Source organism: Rhinopithecus roxellana, chromosome 11 (assembly GCF_007565055.1).
Source record: "Rhinopithecus roxellana isolate Shanxi Qingling chromosome 11, ASM756505v1, whole genome shotgun sequence".
NCBI classification, from domain to species: Eukaryota; Metazoa; Chordata; class Mammalia; order Primates; family Cercopithecidae; genus Rhinopithecus; species Rhinopithecus roxellana.
In genome coordinates this window covers 78,868,790-78,888,461 of record NC_044559.1, presented here as the reverse complement: position 1 = coordinate 78,888,461, position 19,672 = coordinate 78,868,790, and the positions used below count along the sequence as shown (strand labels likewise).

General features: G+C 38.5%; 1 protein-coding gene across 1 annotated transcript in view; it reads left to right on the top strand.

The window, feature by feature from the left end:
• Window positions 1-464: 464 nt before the first annotated feature.
• The window catches only part of LOC104666123 (cytochrome P450 2C9), an 86,341-nt gene continuing 67,133 nt past the window's right edge, over window positions 465-19,672 (top strand). The window contains exons 1-2 of the mRNA XM_030940963.1: window positions 465-536; window positions 1,247-1,563. Of these exons, the coding sequence (XP_030796823.1) occupies window positions 1,396-1,563 (168 nt within the window). The 5' untranslated portion in view covers window positions 465-536; window positions 1,247-1,395. The remainder of the gene's footprint in view (window positions 537-1,246; window positions 1,564-19,672) is intronic.

Genomic DNA, 19,672 nt, shown 5'->3' with positions numbered 1-19,672 from the left:
TTAAGATGAATGAGTTTGTTAGCTGCGCTATGTTTAGGCAGCTATAATGTTAGTACTACACTAAAATATTTCAAAAGGATCTCATTTTCAAGGAAAATGATCCCAGTGCTTGAGACAGCATTATAGTGTTACAGTCTTGCTGATCCTTAGCTCAGCTAGGTCCGAGTTGTTGTCTCATGCAGGAAGAATTAGGCACACAGACACCGGAGAGTGAGTGGAGTAGAATTTATTAAGTGAAAGGAAAACTCTCAGCAAGGAGAGAGGCCCTGAAAGCAGGTTGTGGATTGCTACTTCACAGTTGAATACCAGGATTTTTACAGAAAAGCTGATGAGGCTGGGATCTTTATTTGCATAAGGCGTGAATTCCTGGTGTTTCCACGCCTTCCTTCCATTGCGCATGTGGACTGTTAGTGTAAGCCGCTCCATATTGATTTAATTCTCTTACTGCACATGTGTTAAAGGTAGGAATTTTTCACTGCGGGCATATTTAGGCAAGCTCCCTGTGCAAGTTCCCTTATCTGCACAAAACATCTAGTGTAAGTACCTGGGGTTTGTGTGGATTGGGCAATGACCTGGAAGGGTTGGAGGTTCTCTGGGGACCCTTCCCTTACTGCCTGCCTAAAGCAAGCTGGCTATCTCCTCTCAATAGGATAAATATTATTTTATATACGAGGGATATAATACACAGATTCCCCTCAAAGTCATATTTCCAACTGTTCATCAATCTAAGAATCCAAAATTTTGAATACTTTTTTTGATGAAATAATTTATTTCATTGGTTCTCAATTTTGGCTGCACAGTGGAACCACCTGGGGTTTTGAAAAAAACCTAGGCCTGGCCGGGCACAGTGGCTCATGCCTGTAATCCCAGCACTTTGGGAGGCCAAGGCGGGCGGATCACCTGAGGTCAGGAGTTCGAGACCGACCTGGCCAACATGGTGAAACCCTGTCTCTGCTAAAAATACAAAATCAACCAGGCATAGTGGTGCATGCCTATAATCCCAGCTACGCCGGAAGCTGAGGCAGAATCGCTCGAACCCAGGAGGTGGAGGCTACAGTGAGCTGAGATCTTGCCCTTACACTCCAGCCTGGGCAACGAGAGCGAAACTCCAGCTCAAGAAAAAAAGAAAAACAAAACAAAACAAAAACCTGGGCTCTGCTTCAGACTAGTTAAACCAGAATCTCCAGGGTGGGGCATTGGAAATGAGAACAAGAAAAAAAGAACACCTTATTTTTATCTTTTTCAGTGAGCCAATGTTCATTCAGAAGAGAGATTAAAGTGCTTTTTGCTGACTAGTCACAGTCAGAGTTAGAATCACAGGTGGATTAACAGGGAGTGTTATAAAAGCCTTGAAGTGAAAGCCCACAGTTTTCTTACTAAGAAGAGAAGACTTCAATGGATCCAGCTGTGGCTCTGGTGCTCTGTCTCTCCTGTTTGTTTCTCCTTTCACTCTGGAGACAGAGCTCTGGAAGAGGGAGGCTCCCGTCTGGCCCCACTCCTCTCCCAATTATTGGAAATATCCTGCAGTTAGATGTTAAGGACATGAGCAAATCCTTAACCAATGTAAGTATGCTTTATGCTCCTCTAGTAATGTACAAGGTGTATTTAACGTCACGATTCCTAAAGTTTTATTTCATTTTAAAGTGATACATGGTAATTGAATATATTAATGGGGTGCAATATTACATTTTGACACATGTATACATTGTGAATTGATCATCAGGGTAATTAGCATATCCGTCATCTCAAATATTTGTCATTTCTTTATAATGAGGACATTTAGAATCCTCTTTTTTAGCTGTTTTGAAATATACAGTACATTAACATTAATAATAGTCACCTTGCTGTCCAGTAGAACACCCGAGCTTATTCCTCCTATCTAACTGTAACTCTGTACCTGTTGACCAAAGCATTCCCTTATTTGGCCCATTTCCAACTGCCAGCCTCTCGTAGCCACCATTCTAATCTCTACTTCTATGAATTCAACTTTTTAAGATTCCACATAGAAGTGAGATCATATATGATATTTGTCTCTCTATGCCTGGCTTATTTTATTAATATGATGTTCTCTAGATTCATCCATGCTGTAATAAATAAGAATATTTTTTCCTTTTTAAAAGGCTAAATAACATTTCATTGTACATATATGCCACATACAAAATCGATTAATTTATTGATGAACACTTAGGTTGTTTCCATATTTTGGAATAGGAAGGCCTGGATGTCTAGGCAAAGTTTGCTGCAGGGGTAGAGCCCTAATAGAGAACCTCTGCCGGGGAGTACAGAAGGGAAATGTGGGGTGGGAACCCCCACTCAAAGTTCCCACCGGGGCATTGCCTAGTGAAGCTGTGAGAAGAGGGCCACCATCTTCCGGACCCCAGAATGGTAGATCCACCAACAGTTTGGCTTGTACTGTGTGCCTGGAAAAGTCACAGATACTCAACACCAGCCTGTGAAAGTAGTCAGGAGTGGGGCTGTACCCTGCAAAGCCACAGGGGTGGAGCTGCCCAAGACCATGGACACCTATCTCTTGCATCAGTGTGACCTGGATGTGAGTCACAGAGTCAAAGAAGATCTTTTTTGAGCTTTAAAATTTGACTTTCCTGCTGGATTTCAGACTTGCATGGAGCAGTACCTCCTTTGTTTTGACCAATTTCTCCCATTTGCAATGGGTGTATTTACCCAATGCCTATACCCCCATTGTATCAAGGAAGTAACTAACTTGCTTTTGATTTTACAGGCTCATAGGCAGAAGGGACTTGCCTTGTCTCAGATGAGATTTTGAACTGTGGACTTTTGGGTTAATGTTGGAATGAGTTAAGGCTCTGGGGGACTATTGGGAAGGCATAATTGTTTTGAAATGTAAGGACATGAGATTTGGGAGGGGCCAGGGGTGGAATAATATGGTTTGGTTCTGTCCTCACACAAATCTCATCTTGAATTGTAGGTTTCATAATACCCACATGTTGTGGGAAGGACCCAGGTGGGAGGTAATCAAATTGCAGGGCAGGTTTTTCCTGTGCTGTTCTTGTGACAGTGAATAAGTCTTATGAGATCTGATGGTTTTATAAAGGGCTGTTCCCCTGCATATGCTCTCTTGCCTGCCACCATGTAAGACATGCCTTTGCTCACCTTCTGTCATGATTGTGAGGCCTCTCTAGGCATGTGGAACTGTGAGTCCATTAAACCTTTTCTTCTTTACAAATTATCCAGTCTCAGGTATTTCTTCATAGCAGTATGAAAATGGACTAATATAGTGTCTTTACATAATCTCTTTTTTTGGAGGTTTTGTTCATTCTTCTTTTATCTTCTTTATTTTTGTCTGAATGAGTTATTTTGGAGAACTGGTCTTCAAGCTCTGAGATTCATTCCTCAGCTTGGCCTATTCTGCTGTTAATACTTATTATTGCATTATAATATTCTTGCAGTGGTTTTTCAGCTCCATTATGGTGCTAGTTTGTTTCTTAAAATGATCATTTCATCTTTCATCTTACAACTAGTCTGTTAATTCCCTCTGGTCATTTGATTTTTCAATTGGTTGCCTTTAAACCTAGGTTCCTGGCTTAAAACTATTTTGCAAACTGAGATTATCATGCTACTATTAATTTGCTTGAGCCTTCCAACAAGAGAGTTTTTATGCAATCACTGTAAAATGGGGGAGCCCTAGAAGCCAGGTTTCTACACACTCTAGCTTGTTTTTTCTTGTGGTTTTACCTGTAACTTGTTAAATTTCTGCAGAAGTGCAATTCTTAACAGAAGAATGCTGGTCCAGCACTTTGAGATTATAGCCATTACCTACAGAACAGACAAAATTAACTTAACAGCCTGAGGACCACTTTTCTGAATCTTCCTTGTTGCTCAGATGTGGCTAAAAGGGTTTTGGCAGTGACTGCTAGTCACCGATCACTTCCTTCCAATGTGCAAGGGACCACATTGGAAGGGACTGTAAGGGACCAGTCCAAATCAAATAGATAATGCTTCTTCTCAGCACCACGAGACCTCAGCATTTATCTAAATGAGTTGAAAACTTATTTCTACACAAAAACCTGCACATGAATGATTTTAATAACTTTTTATTTGCCATTGCCAATACTGGAAGCAACCAACATGTCTTTCAATAGGTGAATAAAAAAGTTGTAAATCCATACAATGGAATATTGCTTATTGTTAAAAAAATGAGCTGTCAAGCCATGAAAAGACATGGGGGAAACATATGTATACCAGTAACTGAAATAAACTAACCTGAAAAGGCTATATACTGTATGATTCCATCTACATGACATTCTGGAAAAGGCAAAACTCTGGTGACACTAAAATATCATATTTTTAACCAAGGGCTTGAGGAAGGAGAGTAATGAATAGGCAGAGCACAGAGGACTTTTATGGGATTGAAACTATTCTGTATTATATTAACATGCTGGATACTGTCACACATTATCCAAAGCCCATCGAATGTACAACACAAAGAGTGAACCCTATATAAGCTGGACTTTGTTGATGGTGATGTGTCAATATTGGTCTATTGATTGTAGCTATGAAACCTCACTGGTGAGAGTAACTAATTGTTGGGGAGGTTACCTGTGGGTGAGAAGAGGGAGTATGTGGGAACTGTGTATTTTCCAGTTAGTTTTGCTGGGAACCCAAACCAATCCTAAAAAATAAATTCTAATTAAAAAATCCCCACTGTAATCCACAATTCTAGCCAAGCTGAGGTTTGCATTATTCTGTGACTGTGAAGGGCTTAATACTGATACTCTCCTGATCATTTAACTGAGATGTGTGTTTTACAGGATGGGATGTGCAATATCATTAAACTGGGAGTTGAAAAACTGAAATTCTCACACACTTTTGCATTGGTGGCACTTTATCTCATTGAGTCACCAAATGCTCATTCCTTAAAAATGAATCAAAATTAAAGTCCCCTTCTATCTTTAACTTATCTATGATTCTTTCATTCTATAAAAGGCCCAGGCAGGAGACTCAGTTCATCAAAAGGGAGGAGGGCAAATCAGGGATACTCACCTCCTAAGGAATAAAATAATTGCTGTAAAGAGAGCAGTTGAGTTTATTTTATCCAAAATAAGGTGGTGTAGTTGTGGTTCTTCTAGAATTTGTAGGTATGGGAGTTAGGCAGTAACTCTTTACCTTCGGTACGGAATTAACTAAGATCTAGACTCACTCAAGTTACTAAAGGCGTATAAAACTACACTCTCTGACCCCCATTTTAATCAATTTGCACTCACTGTAATTATTAACTAAATTAATATTTACTTTGCAAGTCACTCACTAGGCTGATCCATGAAATATCAAAACACAGCACACAATCAGTCAATGTTAGCAAACCCAGTTGAACTGAATGTTTTATTTGGGAGAAAGGGTGCAAGACTCAGAGGTTATGGGTTCCATAGCACCTGCAGACACCATGTCCTTGGTTAAGGTATTGAATTTCTGAGGCCCAGCTTCCTCATCGTTAAATTAGAGTACTTTTACCTTAGGCAAAAGTCATTGAGAGAATAAAGAGGAGTATGATGGGTGTGAAAATCTATATTAATTGTCAGAATCCCTGTAAACATGACTCATAAAACATTGTGTAACTGCATATTGATTTTTTTAATTTTAATTTTTGTGGGTATGTTGTAGGTACTTATATTTATGGGGTGCATTTGATGTTTTGATACAGGTATGCAGTGTGTAATAATCACAACAGGGTAACTGGGGTCAAGCCAAGCATTTATCATTTTTTTGTTGTAGGTACATTCCAATTCTACTCTTTTAGTTATTTTCAAATGTACAATAAATTATCATTGATTGTAGTCACCCTACTGTGCTATCAAATACTAGATCTTATTCATTATATATAACTATATTTTTACACTCATTAACCATCCCCACTTTATCCCCCAATTTCTGCTACCCTTCTCAGCCTCTGGTCATCATCATTCTACTCTCTATCTCCATGAATTTAATTCTTTTGATTTTTAGCCCCCACATATGAGTGAACATGTATTTGTCTTTCTGTGCCTGGCTTATTTCATTTAACATAATATCTTCCAATTATGTCCATGTTGTTGCAAATGACAGGATGTCATTCTTTTTTATGACTGAATAATATTCTTTTGTGTAAATGTACCACATTCTTTTTATCTATTTATCTGTTGAACACACTCCCAATCTTGGACATTATGTATAGTGTTGCAATAAACGTGGGAATGCAGGTATCACTTTGCTGTACTGATTTTTTTTCTTTTGAGTATATATCTAGCAGTCGGATTGCTGGATAATACAGTAGTTCTATTTTTAGTTTTTGAGGAACCTCCATACTAGGTTGCTGAAATGTTTTCCATAGAGATTGTACTAATTTCCATGCCCACTAACAATATACAAGTGTTCTCCTTTATTTTTTTTTTATTTTTATTTTTTTTTGAGACAGAGTCTTGCTCTGTTGCCCAGGCTGGAGTGCAGTGGCCGGATCTCAGCTCACTGCAAGCTCCGCCTCCCTGGTTCCTGCCATTCTCCTGTCTCAGCCTCCCGAGTAGCTGGGACTACAGGCGCCCGCCACCTCGCCCGGCTAGTTTTTTGTATTTTTTATTAGAGACGGGGTTTCACCGTGTTAGCCAGGATGGTCTCGATCTCCTGACCTCGTGATTCGCCCGTCTCGGCCTCCCAAAGTGCTGGGATTACAGGCTTGAGCCACCGTGCCCGGCCAAGTGTTCTCCTTTATCCACATCCTTGCTAGATGATGTCTCATTGTAGTTTTGATTTGCATTTCTGTGATGATTAATGATGTTAAGTATTTTTCATATATCTCTTTGCCATTTGTATGTCTTCTTTTGAGAAATTTCTATTCAAATCTTTGACCCATTTAAAAAACAGAATTATTTGATTTTTTTCATATTGAGTTGTCTGAGTTCCTTACATATTCTTGTTATTAATCCTTTGTTAGATGGATAGTGTGTAAATATTTTCTCTAATTCTGTGTGTTGTTGCTTCACTTTGTTGAATGTTTGCTTCACAGAATCTTTTTAAACTTGATATATCCCATTTGTCCATTTTGCTTTGGTTGTCTGTGCTTTTGAGATATTACTCAAGAAATCTTTGCCAAGACCAATGTCCTGGAGAGTTTCCTGGATACTTTCTTTTAGTAATTTCATAGTTTGAGGTCTTAGATTTAAGTCTTCAATTTATTTTAATTTGATTTTTGTATATGGTGAGAGATAGGGGTCTAGTTTCATTTTTTTCTGCATATAGATGTCCAGTTCCCCAGTACCATTTATTGAAGAAAATATCCTTCCTCCAGTTTATGTTCTTGGCACTTTTGTGAAAAATGAGTTCATGGTAGGTGTGTGGATTTATTTCTGGGTTCTCCATTCTGTTTCATTGGTCTGTGTATCTGTTTTAATGCCAGTACCATGCTGTTCTGATTGCTATAGCTCTGTAGTATAATTTGAAGTCAGGTAATGTGATTTCTTCAGTTTTTTTTTTTTTTTCTTTGGATAGCTTTGGCTATTCTGGGTCTTTTGTGGTTCCCTATAAATTATAGAATTTTTTTTCTATTTCTGTGAAGAATGTCATTACTGTTTTGATAGGGATTGTATTGAATATGTGGAGTGCTTAGGATATTATGGACATTTAAAAAGTATTAATTATTCCAGTCCATCAACATGGAATATCTTTCCATTTTTTGTGTACTTTTCCATTTCTTTTATCAACGTTTTATAGTTTTTATTGTAGAGATCTTTGGTCAAATTATTCCTAGATATTTTATTTTGTGTGTAACTATTGTAATGGGATTACTTCTTTTATTTATTTTTGATTGTTCACTGTTGGCACATAGAAATGCTACTGATTTTTGGATGTTGATTTTGTATCCTGCAACTTTACTGAATTTGTCAGTTCTAATAATTTTCTTGGGAAGTTTTTAGACTTTCCCAATTATGAGATTATATCTTCTGCAAACAAGAGTAATTTGACTTCTTCCTTTCCAATTTGGATGCCCTTTATATCTTTCTGTTGTCTGACTGCTCCAGCTAGGACTTCCAGTACCATGTTGAATAACGGTGGTGACAGTGGGCATCTTTGTCATGTTCCAGGTTATAGAGGAAAGGCTTTCAGTTTTCCTCATTCAGTATTATACTAACAGTGGGTCTATCATATATGACTTTTATTATGTTGAGGTATGTTCCCTCTATCCCCAGGTTTTTTAGGGCTTTTATCATGAAGTGATGTTGAAATGTATCAAATGTTTTTTCAGCATAAGCTCTTATCCTTCATTCTATTGGTATGTCACATTGACTAATTTGTGTATATTAAACCATCCTTGCATCCCAGTGATAAATCCCACTTAGTCATTATGCATCATCCTTCTAATGTATCGTTGATTTTGGTTTGCTAGTATTTTGTTGAGGATATTTGCATCAATATTTATCAGATATATTAGCCTGTAGTTTTCTTTTTTTGTCTGGTTTTGGTGTCAGGGTAATACTGCCCTTGTAGAATGAGTTTGGAAGTATTTCCTCCTCCTCCTCCTCCTCCTCTGTTTTTCAGATTAGTTTAAGTAGGAATGGTATTATTCTTCTTTAAATGTTTGGTAGAATTCAGCAGTGAAGCCATTAGGTTCTGGGTTTATCTTAACTGAGAGATTTTTTCTTAAGGCTTTGGTCTTGTTCTTTGTTACTATTCTGCTCAGGTTTTGGTTTTCTTCATGGTTCAATCTTGGTAGCTTGTATGTGTCTAGAAAATTGTCAGTTTCTTCTATATTTTCCAATTTATTGGCATGTCGTTGCTCATAGTAGCCACTAATGATCCTTTGAATTTCTGCAGTATCAGTTGTAATGTCTCCTTTTTCATCTCTAATTTTATTTATTTGTATTTTCTCTCCTTTTTTCTGAATCTGGCAAAAGGTTTATCAATTTTGTTTAACTTTTCAAAAAACAAATGTCTTGTTGCATTCGTCTTTTGTATTGCTTTTAAATTTCAATTTTATTTATTTCTGCTCTGATCTTTATGATTTCTTTTTTTCTATTAATGTTGGGTGGGTTTGCTCTTGCTTTATTTATTTATTTATTTTTATTATACTTTAAGCTCTAGAGTACATGTGCACAATGTGCAGGTTTGTTACATATGTATACATGTGCCATGTTGGTTTGCTGCACCGATTAACTCATCATTTACATTAGGTATGTCTCCTAATGCTATTCCTCCCCCTTACCCCCTGCCTACAATAGGACTTGGTGTGTGATGTTCCCCTTCCTGTGTCCAAGTGATCTCGTTGTTCAATTCCCATCTTTGAGTGAGAACATGCGGTGTTTGGTTTTCTGTTCTTGCGATAGTTTGCTGAGAGTGAAGGTTTCCAGCTGCATCCATATCTCTACAAAGGACACGAACTCATCCTTTTTTATGGCTGCAGAGTATTGCATGGTGTATATGTACCACATTTTCTTAATCCAGTCTGTCACTGATGAACATTTGGGTTGATTCCAAGTCTTCGCTATTGTGAATAGTGCCACAATAAACATATGTGTGCATGTGTCTTTATAGCAGCATGACTTATAATCCTTTGGGTATATCCCCAGTAATGGGATGGCTGGGTCAAATGATATTTCTAGTTGTAGGTCCTTGAGGAATCGCCACACTGTTTTCCACAATGGTTGAACAGTTTACAGTCCCACCAACAGTGTAAAAGTGTTCCTACTTCTCCACATCCTCTCCAGCACCTGTTGTTTCCTGATTTTTTTAATGATTGCCATTCTAACTGGTGTGAGATGATATCTCATTGTGGTTTTGATTTGCATTTCTCTGATGGTGAGTGATGATGAGCATTTTTTCATGTGTCTGTTGGCTGTATGAATGTCTTCTTTTGAGAAGTGCCTGTTCATATCCTTTGCCCACTTTTTGATGGGTTTGTATTTTTCTTCTAAATTTGATTGAGTTCTTTATAGCTTCTGGATATTAGCCCTTTGTCAGATGAGTAGATTGTAAAAATTTTCTCTCATTCTGTAGGCTGCCTGTTCACTCTGATGGTAGTTTCTTTTGCTGTGCAGAAGCTCTTTAGTTTAATTAGATCCCATTTGTCAATTTTGGCTTTTGTTGCCATTGCTTTTGGTGTTTTAGACATGAAGTCCTTGCCCAGGCCTATGTCCTGAATGATATTACCTAGATTTTCTTCTAGGGCTTTTATGGTTTTAGGTCTAACATTTAAGTCTCTAATCCATCTTGAATTGATTTTCCTATAAGGAGTAAGGAAAGGATCCAGTTTCAGCTTTCTACTTATGGCTAGCCAATTTTCCCAGCACCATTTATTAAATAGGAAATCGTTTCCCCATTTCTTGTTTTTGTCAGGTTTGTCAGATGGCTGTAAATGTGTGGTATTATTTCTGAGAGCTCTGTTTGGTTCCATTGGTCTATATCTCTGCTTTAGTATCAGTACCATGCTGTTTTGGTTATTGTAGCCTTGTACTATAGTTTGAAATCAGGTAGCTTGATGCCTCCAGCTTTGTTCTTTTGGTTTAGGATTGTCTTGGCAATGTGGGCTCTTTTTTGGTTCCATATGAACTTTAAAGCAGTTTTTTCCAATTCTGTGAAGAAAGTCATTGGTAGCTTAAAGGGATGGCATTCAATTTATAAATTATCTTGGGCAGTATGGCCATTTTCACAATATTGATTCTTCCTATCCATGATCATGGTGTGTCCTTCCATTTGTTTGTGTCCTCTTTAATTTCACTGAGCAGTGGTTTGTAGTTCTCCTTGAAGAGGTCCTTTACATCCCTTGCAAGTTGGATTCCTAGGCACTTTATTCTCTTTGAAGCTATTGTGAATGGGAGTTCATTCAAGATTTGGCTCTCTGTTTGTCTGTTACTGATGTATAAGAAAGCTTGTGATTTTTGCAAATTGATTTTGTATCTTGAGACTTTGCTGAAGTTGCTTATCAGCTTAAGGAGATTTTGGGCTGAGACAATGAGGTTTTCTAAATATACAATCTTGTCATCTGCAAACAGGGACAATTTGACTTCTTCTTTTCCTAACTGAATACCCTTTATTTCTTTCTCTTGCCTGATTGCCCTAACCAGAACTTCCACCACTGTGTTGAAGAGGAGTAGTGAGAGAGGGCATCCCTGTCTTGTGCCAGTTTTCAGATGGAATGCTTCCAGTTTTGCCCATTCAGTATGATATTGGCTGTGGGTTTGTCATAAATAGCTGTTATTATTTTGAGATACATTCCATCAATACCGAATTTATTGAGAGTTATTAGCATGAAGGGCTGTTGAATTTTGTCAAAGGCCTTTTCTGCATCTATTGAGATAATCATGTAGTTTTTGTCTTTGGCTCTGTTTATATGCTGGATTATGTTTATTGATATATGTATGTTGAACCAGCCTTGCATTCCAGGGATGAAGCCCACTTGATCATGGTGGATAAGCTTTTTGATGTGCTTCTGGATTCATTTTGCCAGTATTTTATTGAGGATTTTTGCATCGATGTTCATCAGGGATATTGGTCTAAAATTCTCTTTTTTTGTTGTATCTCTGTCAGGCTTTGGTATCAGGATGATGTTGGCCTCATAAAATGAGTTAGGGAGGATTCCCTCTTTTTCTATTGATTGGAATACTTTCAGAAGGAATGGTACCAACTCTTCCTTGTACCTCTGCTAGAATTTGGCTGTGAATCCGTCTGGTCCTGGACTTTTTTTGGATGGTAGGCTATTAATTATTGCCTCAATTTCAGAGCCTGCTATTGGTCTATTCAGGGATTCAACTTCTTCCTAGTTTAGTCTTGGGAGAGTGTAAGTGTCCAGGAGATTATCCATTTCTTCTAGGTTTTCTAGTTTATTTGCATAGAGGTGTTTATAGTATTCTCTGATGGTAGTTTGTATTTCTGTGGGGTCGGTGGTGATATCCCCTTTATCATTTTTTATTGCATCTATTGGATTCTTCTCTCTTTCCTTCTTTATTAGTCTTGCTAGTGGTCTATCAATTTTGTTGCTCCTTTCAAAAAACCAGCTCCTGGATTCAATGATTTTTTGGAGGGTTTTTTGTCTGCTCTGATCTTAGTTATTTCTTGCCTTCTGCTAGCTTTTGAATGTGTTTGCTGTTGCTTCTCTAGTTCTTTTAATTGTGATGTTAGAGTGTCAATTTTAGATCTTCCCTGCTTTTGTGAGCATTTAGTGCTATAAATTCCCCTCTATACACTGCTTTAAATGTGTCCCAGAGATTCTGGTATGTTGTATCTTTGTTCTTATTGGTTTCAAAGAATATCTTTATTTCTGCTTTCATTTCATTATGCATCCAGTAGTCATTCAGGAGCAGGTTGTTCAGTTTCCATGTAGTTGAGTGGTTTTGATTGAGTATCTTAGTCCTGAGTTCTAGTTTGATTGCGCTGCGGTCTGAGAGACAGTTTGTTGTGATTTCTGTTCTTTTACATTTGTTGAGGAGTGCTTTACTTCCAACTATGTGGTCAATTTTGGAATAAGTATGATGTGGTGCTGAGAAGAATGTATATTCTGTTGATTTGGGGTGGGGAGTTCTGTAGATGTCTATTAGGTCTGCTTGGTGCAGAGTTGAGTTCAATTCCTGGATATCCTTGTTAACTTTCTGTCTCGTTGATCTGTCTAATGTTGACAGTGGGGTGTTAAAGTCTCCCATTATTATTGTATGTGAGTCTGTTTGTAAGTCTCTAAGGACTTGCTTTATGAATCTGGGTGCTCCTGTATTGGGTGCATATATATTTAGGATAGTTAGCTCTTCCTGTTGAATTGATCCCTTTACCATTATGTAATGGCCCTCTTTGTCTGTTTTGATCTTTGATGGTTTAAATTCTGTTTTATCAGAGACTAGGATTGCAACCCCTGCTTTTTTTTTTTCTCCATTTGCTTGGTAGATCTTCCTCCATCCCTTTATTTTGAGCCTATGTATGTCTCTGCATATGAGATGGGTCTCTTCAGTACAGCATACCAATGGGTCTTGACTCTTTATCCAAAGTGCCAGTCTGTGTCTTTTAACTGGGCCATTTAGTCCATTTACATTTAAAGTTAATATTGTTATGTGTGAACTTGATCCTGTCATTATGATATTAGCTGGTTATTTTGCTCATTAGTTGATGCAGTTTCTTCCTAGCATCAATGGACTTTGAATGTTGACATGATTTTGCAATGGCTGGTACCTGTTGTTCCTTTCCATGTTTAGTGATTCCTTCAGGATCTCTTGTAGGGCAGGCCTGGTGGTGACAAAATCTCTAAGCATTTGCTTGTCTGTAAAGAATTTTATTTCTCCTTCACTTATGAAACTTAGTTTGGCTGGATGTGAAATTCTGGGTTGAAAGTTCTTTTCTTTAAAAATGTTGAATATTGGCCCCCACTCTCTTCTGGCTTGGAGAGTTTCTGCCAAGAGATGTGCTGTTAGTCTGATGGGCTTCCCTTTGTGGGTAACCCGACCTTTCTCTCTGGCTGCCCTTAACATTTTTTCCTTCATTTCAACTTTGGTGAATCTGACAATTATGTGTCTTATAGTTGCTCTTCTTGAGGTGTATATTTGTGGTGTTCTCTGTATTTCCTGAATTTGAATGTTGGTCTGCCTTACTAGGTTGGGGAAGTTCTCCTCGATGATATCCTGCAGAGTGTTTTCCAACTGGGTTCCATTTTCCCTGTCACTTTCAGGCACACCAATCAGACATAGATTTGGTCTTTTCACATAGTCCCATATTTCTTGGAGGCTTTGTTCATTTCTTTTTACTCTTGTTTCTCTATACTTCTCTTCTCACTTCTTTTCATTCATTTGATCTTCAATCGCTGATACTCTTTTTTCCAGTTGATCGAGTCAGTTACTGAAGCTTGTGCATTTGTCACGTAGTTCTTGTGTTATGGTCTTCATCTCTATCTGTTCTTTTAAGGACTTCTCTACATTGGTTATTCTCATTAGCCATTCGTCAAATCTTTTTTCAAGGTTTTAAGTTTCTTTTTGCTGGGTACATAGTTCCTCCTTTAGCTCTGAGAAGTTTGATTGACTGAAGCCTTCTTCTCTCAACTCATCAAAGTCATTCTCCGTCCAGCTTTGTTCCATTGCTGGCAATAAGTTGCATTCCTTTGGAGGGGGAGATGCGCTCTGATTTTTTGAATTTCCAGCTTTTCTGCACTGCTTTTTCCCCATCTTTGTGATTTTATCTGCCTTTGGTCTTTGACGATGGTGATGTACTGATGGGGTTTTGGTGTGGGTGTCTTTTCTGTTTGTTAGGTTTCCTTCTAACAGTCAGGATTCTCAGCTGCAGGTCTGTTGGAGTTTGCTTGAGGTCCACTTCAGACCCTGTTTGCCTGGGTATCAGCAGCGGAGGCTTCAGAAGATAGAATATTGCTGAACAGCGAGTTTTGCTGTCTGATTCTTGCTCTGGAAGCTTCGTCTCAGGGGTGTACCCAGCCGTGTGAGGTGTGAGGTGTGAGGTATCAGTCTGCACCTAGTGAGGGATGTCTCCCAGTTAGGCTACTCAGGGGTCACAGAGCCACTTGAGCAGGCAGTCTGTCCATTCTCAGATCTGAACCTCCATGCTGGGAGATCCACTGGTCTCTTCAAAGCTGTCAGACAGGGACATTTACCTCTGCCAAGGTTTCTGCTGCTTTTTGTTTAGCTATGCCCTGTCCCCAGAGGTAGAGTCTACAGAGACAGGCAGGCCTCCTTGAGCTGCGGTGGGTTCCACCCAGTTCGAGCTTCCTGGCAGCTTTTTCCCCCTACTTAAGCCTCAGCAATGGGAGGTGCCCCTCCCCTAACCTCGCTGCCTCCTTCCAGTAAGATCTCAGACTGCTGTGCTAGCCATGAGGGAGGCTCTGTGGGTGTGGGACCCTCTGGGCCAGGTGTGGGATATAATCTCCTGGTGTGCCCTTTGCTAAGACCCTTGGTAAAGTGCAGTATTAGGGTGAGAGTTACCCGATTTTCCAGCTGTAGTGTGTCTCAATTTCCTTTGGCTAGGAAAAGGAATCCCTTCCCCCTTGAGCTTCCTAGGTGAGGCGGTGCCTTACCCTGCTTCAGATCTCGCTGGTCGGGCTGTCCCCGTGGACCAGCACCAACTGTCTGACATGCCCCAGTGAGATGAACCCGGTACCTCAGTTGAAAATGCAGAAATCACCCGTCTTCTGTGTCACTCACGCTGAGAGCTGGAGGCTGGAGCTGTTCCTATTCGGCCATCTTGGGCGTGCCCCCTACTTATTTTTTAAGATGCATTATTAGATTTCTTTTCTACAGTTTTTCCTGTTTGTGATGCAAGCAGTTATAGCTGTGAACTCCCTCTTTGTACTCCTTTTGCTGCATTCCATAGGTTTTTGTATGTTATGGTTCCATTTTTTTTCCACAAATTTTTTCAATTTCCTTCTTAATTCTTTATTGACCTGCTGGTCTTTCAGGAGTGTGTTGTTTAATTTTCATGTATTTGTATAGTTTCCAAAATTTCTTGTTATTAATTTCTAGGTTTTTAATTTTTTATTTAGTTTTTTTCTTTTTGAGATGGAGTTTTGCTCTTGTTGCCCAGGCTGTAGTGCAATGGCACGATCTCGGCTTACCACAACCTGTGCCCCTGAGTTCAAGTGATTCTCCTGCCTCAGCCTCCCAAGTAGCTGGGATTATGGGCATGCACTACCACACCTGCCTAATTTTTGTATTTTTAGGAGCTATTGAGTTTCTTCCTGTTGGTCGGACTGGACACAAACTGCCGACCTCAATTGATCTGCTCACCTCGGCCTCGCAAAGTGTTGGGGTTACAGGCATGAGACACTGCACCTGGCCGATTTCTAGTTTTATTCCATTGTAGTCAGAGAAGATGCTTGATATTATTTCAATATTTTTGTATGTGTGTGAGAGGGAAACATTACGTTTCTTCCTATCTAGGACATGGAGCTGGTGCAGCCCACTCACCCTTTACAGAGACATCAATGAATCTTATCAGGAGCTCCTGTCAGCCATACTCATCAAACCCCATGCCTATGCTCATCACTGAGTTATTTATGGGCAAGCCAGCTTTGCCCAGCTGTGGCTCTGCATCCCCACAGAACAGGAAGCTCAGGGAACTGGGTACTCCAATGTCCAGCCTATCACTTGAAACAACAGAGAACATCTCACAGTAAACAAAGATCCACTACATACCCATCTGCTTGTGACACAGCTGGTTCTTACCTGTAAGTGCCATCTACTTGCTTGTAAGTTGAATCAGACAGTTTAATATAAAATCTGTTGACAAAGGGCATAGGGCTGTAGAAGAAAAGCCAGAAGACCTTACCCAATATACTCTACAGTCACACCCCATAGGAAGGGAGAGAAGGATAAAGGAAAAGAAAAAAATAAGAAAAGAAAAAATTCTATCCACAGAAAAATAGTTTAAAAAATTAAAAGTGGCAGCCTCTCCAAATGAGAAGGAACCATCATAAGAATTCTGACACCATGAAATATCTGAAAATTGTAAACCACCAAAGGATCATGCTAGCTCCCCAGAAATGAACTCTAAGCAAAATGGGAACTCAGAAATGACATATAAAGGATTCAAAATATAGATTGCAAAGAAGATCAATGAAATTCAAGATAAAATTGAAAATTAACACAAAAAACTACCAAAGCAATCTGGGAAATGAAGAAAAAGACAGACATCTTTAAAAAATCAATCAGAATTCTGGAATTGAAAAATTCGCTTAAAGAATTTCAGAATACAATGGAAAGATTTATAAATAGACTAGACCAAGCCAAAGAAAGAATTTCAGGGTCTGAAGACCAGTCTTTTAAACTAAACCAGTCAGATAGAAATAAAGAAAAATAGTTTTTAAAAATGAAGAAAGCCTTTGAGAAATACGTGATCATGTCTAGCAACCAAACCTATGAATTATTGGCATTCTTGAGAGAGAAGATAAAGTAAACAACATGGAAAATGCATTTGAGGGAATACTTCAAAAATTTTCAAGAAAAAAGAGCAGCAAAGTCTAGATGACAGCACATCAGTGTGCATGATAATTTGCTGAATATCTTAAGACCACTTTTGAGATCTACCACTCAGAAAAAAGTTCTTTTGAAAATACTACTGCTCCTTGACCATGCACCTAATCATGGCACCCATGAGCTCTGATGGAGGTGTATCAGGAGAGTTCTTTTCATTACTGACAACACAACTTTTATTTTGCAGTCATGAATCAAGTAGTAATTTCAAATTGTAAGTCTTATCATTTGATATATACAGTTCAGAAGGTGATACCTGCTAGAGATAGTCATTCCTCTGATTAATGAGGGCAAAGTAAATTAAAAACCTTTTCAAAATGGTTAAGAACATTGGTAATTCATGGGAGGATTCAAACTATCAATATTAACATGAGTTAGAAGAAATTGATTCCAACCCTCATAGATGACTTGGAGGTTCAAGACTTCAGTAAAGAAAGTAAATGCAGATGTGGTGGAAATAGCAAGAGAATTAGAAGTGGAGCTTGAAAATGTGACTAAATTGCTGCAATATTATGATCAAACTGTAATGGATGAGAAGTTCCTTCTTACAGATGAGCAATGACATTGTTTCCTTGACAATGAATCTACTAGTGTTGAACATTGTTAATATGACAAAAGAAAGGATTTAAAATATTATATAAATTTTGTTGGGGAAGAAGTAGCAGGATTTCAGAGGATTGATTCCAATTTTGGAAGAAGTTTTACTGTGGATGAAATGTTATCAAACAGCATCACATGCTATAGAAAAGTCTTCTCTATAAAATCTATAAAAAAAAGATTCTCTCTTTTTCTGTTGATTGGAATAGTTTCAGAAGGAATGGTACCAGCTCCTCTGTGTACCTCTATAGTATTCTGTGATGGTAGTTTGTATTTCTGTGGAATCGGTGGTGATATCCCCTTTATCATTTTTTATTGCATCTATTTTATTCTTCTCTTTTTTCTTATTTATTAGTCTTGCCAGTGGTCTATCAATTTTGTTGATCTTTTCAAAAAACCAACTCCTGGATTCATTGATTTTTTGATTTTTTTTTCTTTTGTGTGTGTGTGTGTGTGTGTGTGTGTGTGTGTCTCTATCTCTTTCAGTTCTGTTCTGATCCTACTTATTTCTTGCCTTCTGCTAGCTTTTGAATGTGTTTGTTCTTGCTTCTCTAGTTCTTTTAATTGTGATGTTAGGGTGTCGATTTTAGATCTTTCCTGGTTTCTCTTGTGGACATTTAGTGCTATAAATTTCCCTCCACATACTTCTTTAAATGTGTCTCAGAGATTCTGCTATGTTGTGTTTTTGTTCTCATTGGTTTCAAAGAACATCTTTATTTCTGCCTTCATTTTGTTATTTAAGCAGTAGTGATTCAGGAGCAGGTTGCGCAGTTTCCATGTGGTTGTGCAGTTTTGAGTAAGTTTGATCCTGACTTCTAGTTTGATTGCACTGTGGTCTAAGAGACAGTTTGTTGTAATTTCTGTTCTTGTACATTTGCTGAGGAATGCTTTACTTCCAACTATGTGGTCAGTTTTGGGATAAGTGTGATGTGGTGCTGAGAAGAATGTATATTCTGTTGATTTGGGGTGGAAAGTTCTGTAGATGACTATTAGGTTCACTTGGTGCAGAGCTGAGTTCAAATCCTGATATCTTTGTTAACCTTCTGTCTCATTGATCTGTCTAACATTGACAGTGGGGTGTTAAAATCTCCCATTATTGAGTGGGAGTCTAAGTCTCTTTGTAGGTCTCTAAGGACTTGCTTTATGAATCTGGGTGCTCCTGTATTGGGTGCATATATATTTAGGACAGTTAGCTCTTCTTGTTGAATTGATCCCTTTACCATTATGTAATGGCCTTTTTTGTCTCTTTTAATCTTTGTTGGTTTAAAGTCTGTTTTATCCAAGACTAGGATTGCAACCTCTGCTTTTTTTTGCTTTCCATTTACTTTGTAGATCTTCCTCCATCCCTTTATTTTGAGCCTATGTGTGTCTTTTCATGTGAGATGAGGCTCCTGAATACAGCACACTGATGGGTCTTGACTCTTTATCCAAAGTGCCAGTCTGTGTCTTTTAATTGGAGGATTTAGCCTATTTACATTTAAGGTTAATATTGTTATGTGTGAATTTGATCCTGCCATTACGATGTTAGCTGGTTATTTTGCCCGTTAGTTGATGCAGTTTCTTCCTCCCATTGATGGTCTTTACAATTTGGCATGCTTTTGCAGTGGCTGGTACCAGTTGTTCCTTTCCATGTTTAGTGCTTTCTTCAGGATCTCTTGTAAGGCAGGCCTAGTGGTGAGAAAATCTCTCAACATTTGCTTGTCTGTAAAGGATTTTATTTCTCCTTCCCTTATGAAGCTTATTTTGGCTGGATATGAAATTCTGGGTTGAAAATTCTTTCCTTTAAGAATGTTGAATATTGGCCCCCACTCTCTTCTGGCTTGTGGAGTTTCTGCCGAGAGATCTGCTGTTAGTCTGATGGGCTTTGCTTTGTGTGTAACCCATCCTTTCTCTCTGACTGCCCTTAACATTTTTTCCTTCATTTCAACCTTGGTGAATCTGACAATTATTTGTCTTGGGGTTGGTCTTCTCGAGGAGTATTTTTGTGGTGTTCTCTGTATTTCCTGAATTTGAATGTTGGCCTGCCTTGCTAGGTTGGGAAGTTCTCCTAGATAATATCCTGAAGAGTATTTTCCAGTTTGGTTCCTTTCTCCCTGTCACTTTCAGGTACACTAATGAAAGGT